Raw genomic sequence first — 15405 nt, forward strand, 5'->3', positions numbered from 1 at the left:
ACTCACGCTGAGCCTGCTGTCACCAGCACCCCCAGGTTCTCAATTGTGGTGTTTCTTAGTAAACTTAGGGGCATAAACCTTTGTTCAGGACTTTGGACAGTTTTGCTAGGGAAATTCTGAACAACACAGGGCTTAAGCAGCTTTGCACCTTGGCTCAGTTTTAGGTACTTAAATGCTTCAACTCAGTACTCCTATGAATGAGTAAAGTGAAATAGAGAAGGTCCATGAAACTCAAAGGTCAGGCAGCCAAGTTCCTAGTCAATTTCAAACATCTACAAGTGGATCCAGAAAGCCTGTTTTCCTACACCACTTGACCCTAGAACTATCACTGCTGTATTGAAGGTCTACGTGAATAAAACGACAAGTGGATTGCATTTAGTACTTGATATGTTATAAAGTCTACCTATACAATATTGCTGTGAAGCTAACTAATGTCATTATTTGCCTAACATCTTGAAACTGTATCAGATCTTAGTGATATGTTTTGAAAGGCCACTATAATCTTTTTCCAAGCGGTTACCCTGCTGCAACTGTGACAGGTTAGCATCTAGAGAGAGCCTCTACTTCAGGGATCCTCAAACTACGGCCCACGGGCTGGATACAGCCCCCCCAGGGTCCTCAATCCGCCTCTCCGGTATTTACAGAACCCTCCCCCCCCCCTCCCCCCCCCCCCAAGCAGCCGCAGATGACTGCCTGCCACTTCATCCATGCGCCGGCCCCGTTTAAAAAGTTTGAGGACCCCTGCTCTAATTAGTCACCCAAAAGAGAAGTCAACTACTCTTACCTGTGAATACCCAGCACCATCACAGTGACAAAAGCTGCTAACAGGACCAATTTTAAGGAACACTCTATTCTGCAGCTGATACCTCCTCAGACTTTCTGTTGATACTATGAAAAATTTCACCTTGCATCCAAGAGCCAAGAGTAGATGAAGTATATTCACTGCTGAATTTTTGCAAAGTACATTTTTCAGCTTGTAAAGTAGTTTTTGGGGTTTCATGAACTTTTGTTAATGAAATTAAAAATAAATAAAAAAAAGAAACACACCCATCTCATTCAAGGAAACTCGAGTCCTACCTCAACCATGCTTACACAAAGCCACATATAATTTCAAGTTCCCATTCAAAACAATGACAGTTACAGACTCTCATAAAAACAGTTTGAAGAAAATTGTTAATTTGTACTTACAAAGTGTTTTTTATTCATCTCACTCACTAATATACTGAAGTATTTTAGCTAAAAGCCTGTCTCCTAAAAATTCAGCCTTAGGCTTACAATCAACACAAATAAAATTTTAATCCAGACAGTCTCAGTTAAGCCACTGAAAAGCAAGTACTGGGCGGTTTAGCTACAGATGTTGCTACACTGGTCATAGAAAAAATGAAAAAGTACTCTAGTTTTGTGCAGGGGACACAGAAATAGATGATTAAAAAAATACACGCAATCCAAAAATGCATTACAAGTTAAGAGACAATGCTTTCATGAATTAAGACAGCAAAGTATCACTATTAACAGTCATAGAAACAAATTCCCTTTCCTGACTAGCAGATATGTAATCCATATCACTCATCATCACTCATGTCTATTTAGATCCCGACTTGTGTTCACAAGTGTATGTTATGAGTTTACTTCAAAAGGTATTCTAGAATAGATCTTTTTCCACTGTTTGCTGGACTGATATAATAAATTCTCATTTCTGTCTAGTTAACTGTAAATATTGAAATAAACAGAAGTAGGAATTCCCTCAAAATGAGGGGATACAACCAAATGCACAGCTTATTTAGAATACACAGTGGTTCTTTTTCAAAGGAATTTAGATACAGTGTCGTCTGACACTATCCTAATTGCATGAGCAAGTTTCCTTAAGGCACTGCACAGAAATCTTTGTTGTGCCATTTCAGTAGACAATATAAAGAAAGTGCATGTCAAATTTAGTAACTTCTTCATAACACAACATAACAAATACCATTTTTATTCCTACTACTTTCTTGTGCAATCCTTCCCCTTTCATTAAGTACTGCATGAAATTCTTAACGTATCTTTTGTACTCATGACTGATTAGACTTTATGTTTTAGATTTTTACAAAATCCTTCTAAGTAATTACCATATGGCTGAAAAAATCCTGGATGTCATGCTAGGCTGCAGACTAGATGATCATAATTCCCCTTGCTCTAAAATCTCCCAGGCTTTGGGGTGGTAAGGCAAGTACTTTTTCTACCACATCAGTATTATCTCAAATACCTTTTCTTCACATTCAAGGCTGTATTTCATAAGTAATGCAGTGGCATATAACACAGACACTTACAGTAAAGGTATTTTAATTCCTTCATTTCCTTAAAATAATTTTAAGTACATCAGCATTTTTCATATTTCTTTCTTTCTAAATTATTTCAGATAGGAAAAATCCACACTACGATACAAATCAATGATTTTTAGATCAAGTTCTTCTTTGTCTTCCAATCAAAGACCTCTTCATCTTTCCCTTCCGAGTTTGTAAAACAGTTAACATAAGCAGCTACAATGCTACAGAAATATACATTAGCAGCAAAAATAGCTCACCATGTATCTTATCACTTTGATGCCACTGTGTTAACAGAAAAAATTATATACAAGCTAATTACCAAGTTCATAGGTAGTTCTGTTACTTCTGGTACCATAGTGACTTCACACAAATGTACTTAAAAGGCTTTTCCATAAAAAAAAATAAAATATTTAAAGTTTAATTACAAAATACTTTATTTAAGTAGTTTTTGTACAATGTGCTAGTTACTATGCCTAGATGGACAATTTCTTGGAATGATTAGTCTTCTAGTAATTGAATCATCCAAGACAGGAGAAAAACTAACATCAAAATTGTATTAGATCTAACCTTCAATTAAAGTTAATTATTATAAAATTAACTGGCTATTCAAAGAGTGACATAATTATGTACAAAAGCTGCACTGTACCTAGAAGGTTGAACCGAAGTACAAACTAGTACTTTCATTACAGAACTGATATTGAAATAAAAAAAAGGGGACAAAAAAAAAAAAAAAAGCCAGAAGATTCAGAGCTAAGAGTTATTGCAATAACATTCAGCTTAGTTTAATAAGAGAATATAAAATGTACACAAATATACATAAAAGCATGCAAAGTATTTTCAGGTACTAAAGCATTCTCTTTGAGTTTGATAGTTCTATGTCATCAGCTATTTTAAATCTTATTTCAAAAGGTATTGCCTCCAACTTGGTCCCAAAAATAAAGTTAGATCTTCTAGAAGACAGACAGCAGTTTACACTCTAATCTTGCCTGTTCTCTGGGATTCTGTTTGGTGGTCTGTAAGAGCACAGCGGGACATGGGAATGCTAACATCAGCTGAAGTGCAAGGAGCGAGGGGAGAAAGCACAGGCTCGTTCCCAAATCTGTTATAAGGTGCTTTGTCCAGATAGCTTGGTGCCTATGCCCATGTTCCCAAATAATCATGTAGAGTTCCACAAAAGCTAGAAACCTCTGAAAACATTTAAGGCTCCAGACAAAGATATCCAGGGTATATGCGTTTGCATCCAAAGCCCAAAACATGAAGTTAAGGCTGCATTCATGCCAGATAAGAAACAGGGAACCAGGCTGAAGATAACAGCCCAGGACAGAAAGGATGTTAGAAGAGCAGAGCAGTTAAGGTGACCAACAATAGATATTACGAATCCACCCATGCAGAGAACCCAAATAAAATAATATATACTGGTAATTTTTAAGACTTTAGCTTTTCAACGGAGCTCCCTTCCAGCTGCAAAAGCTTAGGGATGTTCGATTACTGCATACTACATACACTTAAAGAGTTTTGTTAAAGCAACATCTCTTCTGAAAAAAGAATTAAAAAAATAAAAAATACCAAAACCAAAGACACCCCAACACAGCCTGTGGGTCCAGGCAAGTTTCAAGGAATAATAAGAGCCAAATAAAGATCACTGCATCTTACAAACACAAAGCCAATAAAGTATTTAAAAAAAAAAAAAAAAAACACCTGAGCTAAATTTTAGGTTCATTGCATTGCATCCCTGTTCAAGCTGGTAAGACATGAGCACAGTTATATATGACAACATTTGCCTGTACAAGAGCCACAACACCAAAAGACTGCACTGGATATGTGTGTACCCAGCTGATATATAAGCAAAGATGAAGCCAGGAATCACCTACCAGCAAACTGCAACTATCTGAAAGGGATCAACATAGATGACAGCAGCAAAATCCTAATGGCACCAGGTAATATAGCAAATTTGGTAAATCCATCCCGAAGTCATCATTTGTTATTAGGACAAACTTTCCATCTGGTATAGCACTGAAACAGTTTACCCAAAGAGGAGGTTTTCACAACCAAGAGAGGAGATTTCAAGACTCAACTGGAAAAAAACACAAGCTGATCTGACATATTGCTGGCAACAGCCCTGCTCAGCACAGTTGAAATTCTAGAGGTTATCTATTCCTTTCTGATCAGCTCTTCTTTGATTCCATAATATACACATTAAAAAAGATTTTGAATGTTCACAGGAGGAACACACCCTATACAACCGAAATCTAATATCCACATCAGCTGTACCAAGAAAATGAGGAACTAGAAGTCTTGAGAGAAAATACAGAGGCCACCAAATACTTGAAGGAAGACAAATCAGGCTCTTTACAGAAGCACAGAAAACAGGACAGGGTCTCTTGAAAGATTTTCTCCTCTTCCAGAACAGGATCAGAAATACTTGGTTAACTATAATTATTTCACATTTTAAAAGGTATCCCCATGATAGAGACCATGCAGTCTCCTCAGTCTTCTAGTGACTCATAACCCAATTAAAACATGAGAAAATCTTCCTTGACATCCAATCTAAGATTCCCTGAGTATGATTTATTCCATCCTTTCTTGTCATCCATATAACTCTTGCCCTGTCTCATCTCACTTATTAGAAACACGTTTCCAGTCTATTTTATTCCTCTTTCAATGGCCATATTGTCCAAATCTCACATTATTTTTTGCTGCATTTCTCTCAGCTCCTTCACTTGGACTACATCTGGACACAGGACTCTAGGCAAGACTTGCTACACCATGCACAACAGAAAACAGCTTTATCTGTCTCACACACCCAATTCCATAAGTAGTCAACTAGATAAGCAGAGAAACCAACGATCCCTCTGCTAAGACTTAAACCAGTTCATATTGACAACACATTCCAAATTCTGTACCAAGTGTTTTACTTGGTCAGGCTTGTCTTTAAGGCTGTTTAACAGAGCCTCTGATCTAATCCACACAAACCAACTGATCAAGTCTGTCCCTCAATTATACTTAGGTTTAGATACAACTGAAATGATGAAAACTGGAGCCATAATATAGAGAACACAAATCTGTGTTTAGTATGCATAATTAAAAAGAGATCCTCCTTTAGTTTGTGACATTTTGAATTAATTACTCTATGCAATTAGTAAATATGACTGCAAAAGCAATTCAGTTGGTGTTCGTACTGTAAAATAATGCTTACTAAAAGAAGAAAACTGTCTACAACAAAGCCTTTCTCTTCACACCCCATAACTTACAGAACGTGCAAAGAATTACCATTCATTACTAAACAAACAGCATGGAATGAATGTAAAAATAACTAACTGCAGGGAAAAAAAAAAAGGACTTGCATAAGCAGAAAGACAGTAAGTACTAAACAAACGTTTATCTGTGCAGACCAACCTAAATAATGTCGTCAATTTCTTTTAGATCAAAGGCACAGACTGTAACTACTGGAAACAGAACATACCTGTTCAAGTACATCCAGCTTTAACTCAAGTTTACTAAGTACAACATCTCCTCCCCACAGTGACAACTGTAGATCTGAAGGCTTCAAGTTCTTTATGTAGCGATTCACGTAACTCATCAAAATAGGAGTTACATAGGACTCCAGCATTCTGGAGGATATCTGTATTACAGGTCAAGCACTACGAAAAAAGACAAGACAGTGAGATATTACTTACAAATCTGTCAGCCTGATTTTCAATAAAGCAACAGTCACGTTGTTTGGATGTATGAAAAACTGAATTTCAAATTCTGCTTTCTAAACATACATGTCTATACATAGACATACATGTACTTACACCTAAAATGACCTACACGCAAAGATGAAAGCATACATATTTACATTTATGAATTTACAGCTTACATGTATATATACACACATATATATGGGAACGAGTAACTGGCTTGCTCGCTACCAAAAGAAAAGCCAAGCCAAAGAAACAAAAAACAAAAAACAAACAAACAAAAAAAAGAGAACCAGGAGGTAAAACAGCCTACCATGATTCCATATAAAACTTACCTGACAGAAACCCTGTCACATTTAACCGATAAAAGCCCGTGCTAAGACATCAGCTGAGATACACCTCCCGGATCCGGTACCTCGCGTGTCGCGTACACGGCACAGGTGCCCGCTTCGCGCCACCCTCGCCTCTCAGCAAAGCAATACCCTTCACAACCCCGGCTGAAGTTACACCAGGGCTTGCCCACCGCTCCTCTCGCACCCTCTCCAGCACCCCCGCCGTCCTGAGGAGACACCACCCCCCCCGCCCCCATCACTGCCGCAGCCTCTACCGGGCACCCCCCGCCTGCACCGCCAGGACACCCCTCACACCTTCCCCAGCCCCACACCCTCTCAGGACCCCTTTACCTGCCCTTCCAAGCACTTCCGAAGGCTCCGCGCCCCCCGCACAGCCACCGCCCCCACCGGGCCGGCCGGGCCGCCCGAGCCCCGCGCAGGCAGCCCCTCCCGCTCCGGCTCCGCCGCACGGGCACTTCCGGGTTCGCCGGCGCGTGTGCGCGCTCCCTCCCACAGCCGCCCCCCGTGTCCCGGGGTTTGCGCCTCAGCCGGAAGGATTTGCCGGCAGCGCCGGGGCGGGGCCGGAAGCCGGAACTGAAGCCGGCCGGAGCTGGTGGGCGGGGCCGGGTGGCCGCTGGGGAGGTGGGTCCCGGTGGACGGGGACGGGGGCGGAGCCTGCCGGGTCCCCGGGCACGGTGTGTGCCGCCTCCTCGGGGGGCAGGGGTGCGTCCCGCCTCCCCACAGGGCGCGGAGGAGCTCGGGGAGGGCAGGCGTTAGCCTGAGGGGCGTTATCGTGGGCTCTGTGGCTTCTGCCGACGGCCGCTCCAAATGGCGACTCGCGCTGTTACACCGACTGGGGGCCGTGTGGGGCACACCTGCGTGATGGCAAACGCCTTGGTTGTTTCCGCTGTGTTTAATAAAGATGGACCTTTTCTGTTTTGCTTTTGCGTGGCGTTCTGCTTAGGTTCTGAATTTCACCGTTTCGAACGTGAGAAGAAAGTAACTCCGACACACCTTCGCCTTTCCGTGTGCCCAGAGCTCTCCTCAGGAGCTGCTGACAGAGAAGAGCCCTCCCCAACAGCCCCGAGCCCTTTTGGGTTGCTCTTGGCTGCAAGGAAATGCCCTGGCAAGGTGTGAGTTAATGGTTCCGCCGAGGTTGGCATGTGGATGGTCTGGAAAAGAGCTGGGCCCTTTTCTTTTTTTTTTTTTTCCCCAAGCTGAAGTGCAGTAGGCAATGCCTGTGGGCATGGCTTTGATGTACAAAGTGAATAACCCTTTACAAAAGTCCCTGAGTTTTAACGAAAAGCCTGACATATGCTCGCTGAGTTATATATTCCTCCTGGAAATTCCAAATCCTGTGTGTTGAATCTGCACACTGTAGTTAAGTGGCTGAAAACAGAAAAGAAAGCAATATATGGCGTGTTGGGTAGGTTCCTCTGAAGCAGAACCGAGGGGTGAGCTCTCAGGTAGGAGTCTACCTCCTGTAGCAGTACATATGTTGAAATCTGGCTGAGCTAATCAAGGTCTGAAGGCTCCAGCCCCTGATGGGTTAGCTGCCTATTCTGCCTCTGGTATACACACGCTGAGTTAATCATGAGCCTACCCTCGTTTTACATACACCATTGCCTTGCTTGATTTGCCATCTTCACTCATGAATCACAGCTGGTAAGACAGCGTTCACCTCACAAAGAGTTGAGGCAGCAGCTTGGACTGCTTTTCCTCTTAGGATAGTCACCACTCCCGCAGCTCATACTCGAGCATATGTTTGAATTTCAGCAGCTGTGGCATGTAACCTGTGGCTAAGAGGTGACAGAAGGCAGGTGAGAGACAGAAACATTTTAACAGAATCAGTGGTCCTTAATTAAGGATGTGCTTCTGACTTACAGTTTCTCTAGTGCTAACATTCTTGAAGAGTTTACACAACCACTGCATGTTTCCATCCTTCTGCTAGAGTTATGGGAGTGTTGTGTTTTACTGCTAAAACTTTTTGGGAGTCTGCACTGCAAGCCAGCTTAGTGAAATAATCTATGTTAATGGAAGCAACCTTGTTTATAGCACAGCCTCCTTATAGAGTTGCATTGCCAGAAGAGAGGGGATGTGCCAACAGATAAGTGTAATGTTGAAGCACACCCTCAGCATGCATCAAAAGACCTCATTTCAACAGAAAAAAACATTCTTCTGTGTCTTTGTCCATTATGTGATTACTTTTGAATGACACATGCTATCAACACTGGAATGTTTTCTGAAAGTTTGTAATTGAAGAACAACGCCCTATTTTGGTGAAAAATCAGTAAACTAGAAGAAGAGCAGGGGAGACACGTAGTGCTGCTGGCAGCTGCTTGGCAGACCTAGCAGCTCAGAACAGCTCTGTAATTTTCCTGGCAGTTATTAGCATTTCATTATAACTACCTCCATCTCAGTTCAGTTCAAGTATGTTGACGCCCTGAGTAATTTATTTCCTACAGAAAAAAAAAAAAATGGGAGGAAGGAATCATGTGGGAATCAGCCTTTGACAGAAAGGAAATGGGTGGCATGAAACAAAAGTAGCTGGAGAGAGTTACAAGAGGTCCCTGCCGTATAAAGGGATGAGAGCAGAGTACACCGGGAATTTGCAGGTAACAGGTGGTGTGTAGTAATGAATTTGGGCATACTAAAGCAACGAGGGCATGTCTGCTGGAAATATCAGCTGCCTGAGCTAGTCCAATTTATTCGATATTTAAGCAACTCGGTGAAACATGCAGGATATGTATAACTGAAATGTGCAGATGTAGTGGTATGCACATTTTGTTTGTTCATGTAACTTGAGCAATTCCAAATCTCTTAAAAGTTAACAAAAGTAGATACATTTTAACCTGGAGACTGGGAAAGCGTATACAACATTTGGCCAGAAGTGAATATTGGACAGGACTTCAAGGGAGTCCTCGGGAAATGTATCTACCTGCAGAGGACTGTATCTTGATGAAAGAGATTGTTGGTGTGTTTCTAGCTTCCATGTTGTGGCTGCTGTGGCTGATCTGCCATTTTCTGCAACAGAAAACAGGATCAATGAAGTGCAAAATGGAGGAGGAAAATAGAGTTCATAAAAAATGAGGAAAGTCAAGGAAAGGTAGAGGATGGTTAAGTGACTATCTCACTACCTGAGGCTGCAGTCAAGAGAAAAAAAAAAAAAACCAACACAAGGAAATGAGACATTTATATAGATTTTTAAATGTTTGATCCAGGCTGTTTGCAAGACATGAAAGAATAGACATGAGAGAATCTGAGGTTACTGAGAAGGAGACTTGAAAGACAACCTGTGAGAAACTCCTTTTTGCACTGAAAAAAGGTTTTCAGTCCTCTAACCTTCTCCTTCACTATGTCCCTAAGCTAACATAGGATCCTTTCACTGGGTTAACTGACCCAGCAAACTGCTGTCTATGCCTGTCCTGCTCTGATTCTGCCTGTCCTGCTCCGATGCCTCCAGATACAGCAGCATGGATGTGGGCAGCTGGTCCCAGGAACCTTCAGTCTATTCACGTGGGAGAAGGCTTTGCTATTTTATGATTCTTTATAGCCTACTGAGGTGCACCATAGCACTAGACTGATGGCATGAAAGAGTTGGTAGTCCTAAATAGTCAATGCTAATAGAGATATTTTAGAAACATATGTGAAGGAAATAAAAATTACTTTGGCTTCTTCTTCCTCTCCTGCACTAGGTGCTAAAACTTGGACTAGATAATTTGTAACATTCCTTGTTGGTTCATTTTTCTGGTTTTACTACAAATTATTGTTTGTACTAAATTATACTGTATATTATTTATATCTATATAAATGTTTATATATTCTAATATATTAAAACATATTATAAATATATTACAATTTGCCCTCTCTGTTTTAAAGGGAATTTCCTGAGCTCATGACTAAATTGACTAAAATTATGTATCTTCTTATATTTTTCAGATATTTCAAAACTCCTCAACAAAAGCATGCAATATAAATCAATCTGTTTCACTATCAGAATTAGCTTATTAGTGTTGTCATGTTATCTAATTATTAAATCATATATAGCCATCAAAAGACAGGAAACAAAAATTGCCATGCCAGTTTTATTATTGTGGGGTTATTTTCAAGTTCACCAAAATGCACACAGATTTGGCATTTGGAAAAACTAAAACCAAATTAAAACAAAAAAAGTGGATGTTAGGTATATTCTAGATTTGAAGGTGAAAATGGTTGTCTATTGGATGTTTTCTTCGTTCTTCTATTCCCTAAATTTTGCATGAAAATCATACTGAAAAAACTTTCAGCTGTAAGCTTGAAACATAAATTTTCTTCAAGTGTTAATGAAAATCGACTGAACTGTGGCACCTTTAAAATGGAAAAAAATGTTCAAAAAATTAAAATAAATCTAGAAATTTTAACTGTGATAATGAGTGAGAGTTTGTTGAAAAAATGAGGTTCACACTAAGGAAAACTGAAAAGTATCAGTTTAGTGAACGAAGGTCATAAAGTTCTGGAAGCAAGTCTCTTTTGTTGTATCATCCCAGCTCATCGCTGCCTCATCTGGCTTCTTATGAAATTGCTTTTCCCAGCACTTTCTGGTAAATTTAAATCCTGCAGCAGCTTGGGGACAGAATGCTCAGGGCACTGTGGAGCAAGGCACATATGTGCAGATTCGGGTGCTAACCTAGCTCAGGGGCTGTACCAGCTTCCCCCAGTGTTTCCTCTGTCCGTGAGTGTTTGCTCTGAGTTAACAGGGCAAACGTCTGACAAACCCCCTCTTTAGAAGGGTGCACAATGGACTAACAACCAACTCAAGCAGAGTTAGCAAGGTTGGGTTGGAAAGGGTCTGGTCCAGACAGTGACGGTGCACTCAAATGTAAGAATTTAACTACAGTAACTGGTGTTTTAAAATGTACACTGCATACATAAATACTTTTTACATATATTCAGATTGCTTTGGGAATCATTAAACCTCCAGTACAGAGGCTATATTGCATCTCCGGAATACCTGTGGTACCGAACTTTTTTATTCACGCACCAGACTGAATGAAAGACAAGATAGAAAACCTGAATGGAACAGAGTGAGAATGTACAAGTAATGCAGTTTTGGTCTTCTAGGAGTATAATTTCCAGTTAAATCATGAAAGACATGTGTGCCCAGCTAAACCAGGAAAGTTAAAACTCGAAAGTGTTTTCCAAGTTTTTTGTTGAATTGGTAACAAAGGGGAGCAACTACCTGTCTTGCAGTAGTGAAAATTTAGGGTATATAAAGATATTTGACCTGTTCCAATATGCTTAAAGGGATTATGTATCCTTTGGGTGTAAAGAGGTATCTTTGACTTCTACACCTAATTATGAAATATATCAAAAAAAAGTCAGCCAAGAAGATATTATTTCTGGTTCCAGTACATGAAATGTATGTTTGACAATTTTAAAATGTGTATGTAAAGAAAAATGTAATTTATTACTGCCTCCAGGCATGAGGAGATTTATGCACTGAAAGTTTCACACAGGTTTTTGCTTGACTGTTGCTGTACTGTTCATGCAAAACATATGTATTTCTAATGACAATTTCTTAGCACACATTCTTTTAAAATAGTACTGCTTTTCAAGAGTTAAATGATCACTTTTCTCCTATATGTATAGATTTGTATTTACAAAAATTTACAAATGTTTATTTTTACATGTGTTTGTACTTATAATTTTCAATAAATATGAAATAGATATACCATAAAAAATCAAATAAATATTTATGAATATCATTCTGTTGTTATAGGTTTTCCTGATTTTAAAAATATTATATGTTATCAAAAGATAAAAAGTAACTGACAGCTTATTTCTGTATCGTTTTTTGGTTCTTTAGAGGAAGAACACAGAAATGGCAAAGCTCAGGAATGTTTTTGCTTAAATTATGCTAAAATCCAGTTCTTTTTGTTATTTATTGGAACCTGATTGGCAGCCACAGCTCCGTGTAAATAAAATCTATTATTTCAGCGCTGATCTCCTGGATTTCTTGGACTTTATAGTAAAGTAAACATGGGTCCTAACACTGAAATCAGTCTGCATAAATTGAAATCAGACTGTGAAAGAGACAAAAGGCTAAAGAGAATGTGTAAAGCATATAATTGAGATACTTGGATCTTTTTTGTGAGGGAGGCTTTTTGTCATTTCCAGAACTTCTGGTAATTTTTTAGCTTTTTGTCCTAGCATATAGCTTACAGGCCTTAGGTAGGCTTATTTCTTTCTCTCTAAATTTACAGACATTAACATTAAAGGACTTGATATATTTTGTCATGAAATTAAGTAGCTGTTTCACACCTCTCCAAAAATCACAGGCTATAAAAGTTCTGCACGGATCCTACTTCTGATGGAATGACTGCTCAGGATTCTCTCTGCTCCTGAAAAACAACATGTAGAGTCGGGAAAAATTGTCTGCACACAACAAGAGGTGTGGAGATAGCGGCAGCCTGAACAGACGGGCAATGAGTGACCGTCCTTGACACCAGAAAGGAGACTGCCCCAATGCTCAAAGCCAGAAGCCTAATGATTCGATTGAGTTTTAAACTGAGAAGACACAGCAGGTGAATACAGCTCAGAAGGTGTAGAAGAGACCTGGAAAAGGTGATTAGGAGATGGATACACCATCTGTTCAATAGGTTGCAGTTTTGAGACGTTTTTGTTTTGGTTAGAAGTTTTGAGACACTGTGGATTTGTTCTTGCTTTTCAGCAAGTGCCCCTTACTGTCTAGGCAGTCATTATCAGCTGCTTGATTTCCTGGGGTTTTTCCTTTCATTCATGTAAATTTTTGTCCATGTTCAATATTACTAACAACATTAATCCAGATATGAAAAGGAAGTTGGAGGAAGTGGAAATTTCTCCTCTGAATCTTAAGTTCACTGTGTTGGCAGCATTGCCTATCTTGCGTTTTATTCCAAGGACTGACTTTTTTTCTCCAGTCCATACTTCTGTGCTCTGGCAAGCCCTTATATAGCCAGAGAAATATCATTTATTAGTCCAAAGACCAATAATTATACCACCCAGTTTAGACTTTTTTTGAATTTTAGTTCAAATCAGTGTTCTTGCTGCCATTTCAATTACACGGTATACACCTATTATTTTCTCCATATAATCTAAAACCTGAAAGGATGTGAAGAGTGTTGACTCACCCCAGGTATTAATGGTAGCCAGAATTTGAGACTGTTTTATAAAGCACACAAATGTTTATAGCATGATTTAAGTTCTGTAAAAGATATTGCAAACAATTTTATTAGTGATGGCTCTCACTCTTTTCTGAATCTGCTCCATCTTGGAAATTCTGAAGGTCTATGTGAGAAATGAAGAAAACGTGACTAACCCATTCTATTAGTAATTTACATTTGTGACACAGACTGCAAAAATAAAGCTTGGTGACAACTGGACACTGCATTTCTGGTAGCTTGTTCAAGCTTTAGGTAGATACCTCATGCCTAAGAACAAATACGTATGACACTGTGAGATGGAACGAACTCTCAAAAATGAATTCTTAGTTTTCATTTCAAAGGGTGACACAACATGAATCACCTGGTTTATGGTAACAGATCTCATACCCTTACATCCAGATGTTTTATCATCACCTTTATTGTGTTTTCAGACAAACACATGACATTTCTAGAAATGCAAATTAGTCCTAATAACTTAGTATACTGAAAAGATATTCTCTTCCTAACAGAACACAGCTGCTGATTTTAATTCTGGTCACAAATTACCTGGAAAAACTGAGCCATTTTAGGCTATTTTCTCTTCGTACCTCTGCTTTCTCTCATGTTTCACACAGTTTCTTCTTCAACAAGAAACAAATCTGTGTGAAAAATGAGGAATAGTTGTATTTCATAGGAAAGTGTATTTGCTTCTTTCAGACATACAAATTTGATGCCGAGAAAGGATGAATACTTGTTTTAGGGAAGCTGGACAAAGTAATTATCAAGGTAACCTAAACTTTACTAATGGAAGTTTTCCATTAAAGGAGGGGCAGCTGCTACTAATTAGCAAAGATTAAGTTCATGTTCTCACCATCTTATGTCGCAGGTATCACAGCATCCTTTTCTAAAGCCCTTGACAGCTGCAAATCTACACCATTTCTCTACTCTACAAAGTACCAGCCTCCTCTTTGCATCCCTGCATTACGTTGTCTAATCACAATAGATATGGAGGATTTAATTTTCAATGCTTTGCATTTCTTTCAAGTACATCATCCTTACTTTCCCTCCTTGCAGCAGATCCATACTCACTTCTGCTCTGGCAGTGATGCAAATCATCCTCCCGACACCAAGTTTTTCGCTCTGTGTATGATATCACCTAAGTAGTCCTTTGTACATGGAGACAATATGTTTTAAACATCTACAAAGACCCTCACTATACTTTGCCATCTCCTTTTTCAAAACACACTGTCACCAGGATGTCTACCAAAATGACAACAGCTAGAAGCAAGGGAACTGACACCCTCCTGCCTGGTGGATCACTGTCATACGATTATGTCCTTGGGCTCCCCATCCATCAGTCATATCTCCATGTTATCTGTTACCTTAGGATGTAATTAGGTGCAACATTTTTTCCTGTGGCAAAGCTGATGTACAAAACACATGCCAATTGTTATGTCTTGGGAAAGCATAAAGCCAGATGACACCTTCATGTTGTATATTTTTCAGGCAAGGACCACCATTTTGTTCTGGGTTTTTACAGTGTGTTGTAAAATAGTACTTTGATTCCTAAGTTCAGCTTTTAGCTCTGCAGCAATGCAAATAATTTTGGTAGCAAAATCCTTTCAATGAGATCCACCCCATTGGACTGGAATAATGTAAATCCAGTTTGCATTAGTTGGATGGTCTTTAAAACCATTTGAGTTAAAAGCATGGGGGCATTGGCTTATGGAGAATTACATGTCTTCTAAGCTCTTCCAGCTCAAGGGATTCCTAGCAGCAGACTATGTGAACTGGCAAGCAGACTAAAAGTCTTCCTGTTCGATGCAGTTCTCAGAATTGTACACTAGATAAAGGCAGGGTTATAGTGACTGTAGAGAAATACAGCCAAAAGAAAAGCAGTATGTAAATATGACCTGGAAAGTAGATG

The 15405-nt window shown here is 39.5% G+C and overlaps 1 protein-coding gene across 10 annotated transcripts in view; it reads right to left on the bottom strand.

Annotated features, from left to right (window-relative positions):
• VPS13B (vacuolar protein sorting 13 homolog B) overlaps window positions 1-6832 on the bottom strand; it is a 478583-nt gene extending 471751 nt beyond the window's left edge. For 4 of the 10 annotated variants that reach the window (XM_055800741.1, XM_055800742.1, XM_055800739.1 and 1 more), the window contains exons 1-2: window positions 6670-6824; window positions 5767-5944 (exon numbers count right to left, since the gene is read on the bottom strand). In XM_055800741.1, the coding sequence (XP_055656716.1) occupies window positions 5767-5913 (147 nt within the window). In that variant the 5' untranslated portion in view covers window positions 5914-5944; window positions 6670-6824. Of the gene's footprint in view, window positions 1-5766; window positions 5945-6321; window positions 6428-6669 lie in introns of those variants that run through there. The other 6 variants (XR_008746680.1, XM_055800746.1, XM_055800747.1 and 3 more) reach the window with 4 other exon arrangements.
• Window positions 6833-15405: the final 8573 nt, after the last annotated feature.

Source organism: Falco peregrinus, chromosome 3, assembly GCF_023634155.1.
Source record: "Falco peregrinus isolate bFalPer1 chromosome 3, bFalPer1.pri, whole genome shotgun sequence".
Lineage (NCBI taxonomy): Eukaryota > Metazoa > Chordata > Aves > Falconiformes > Falconidae > Falco > Falco peregrinus.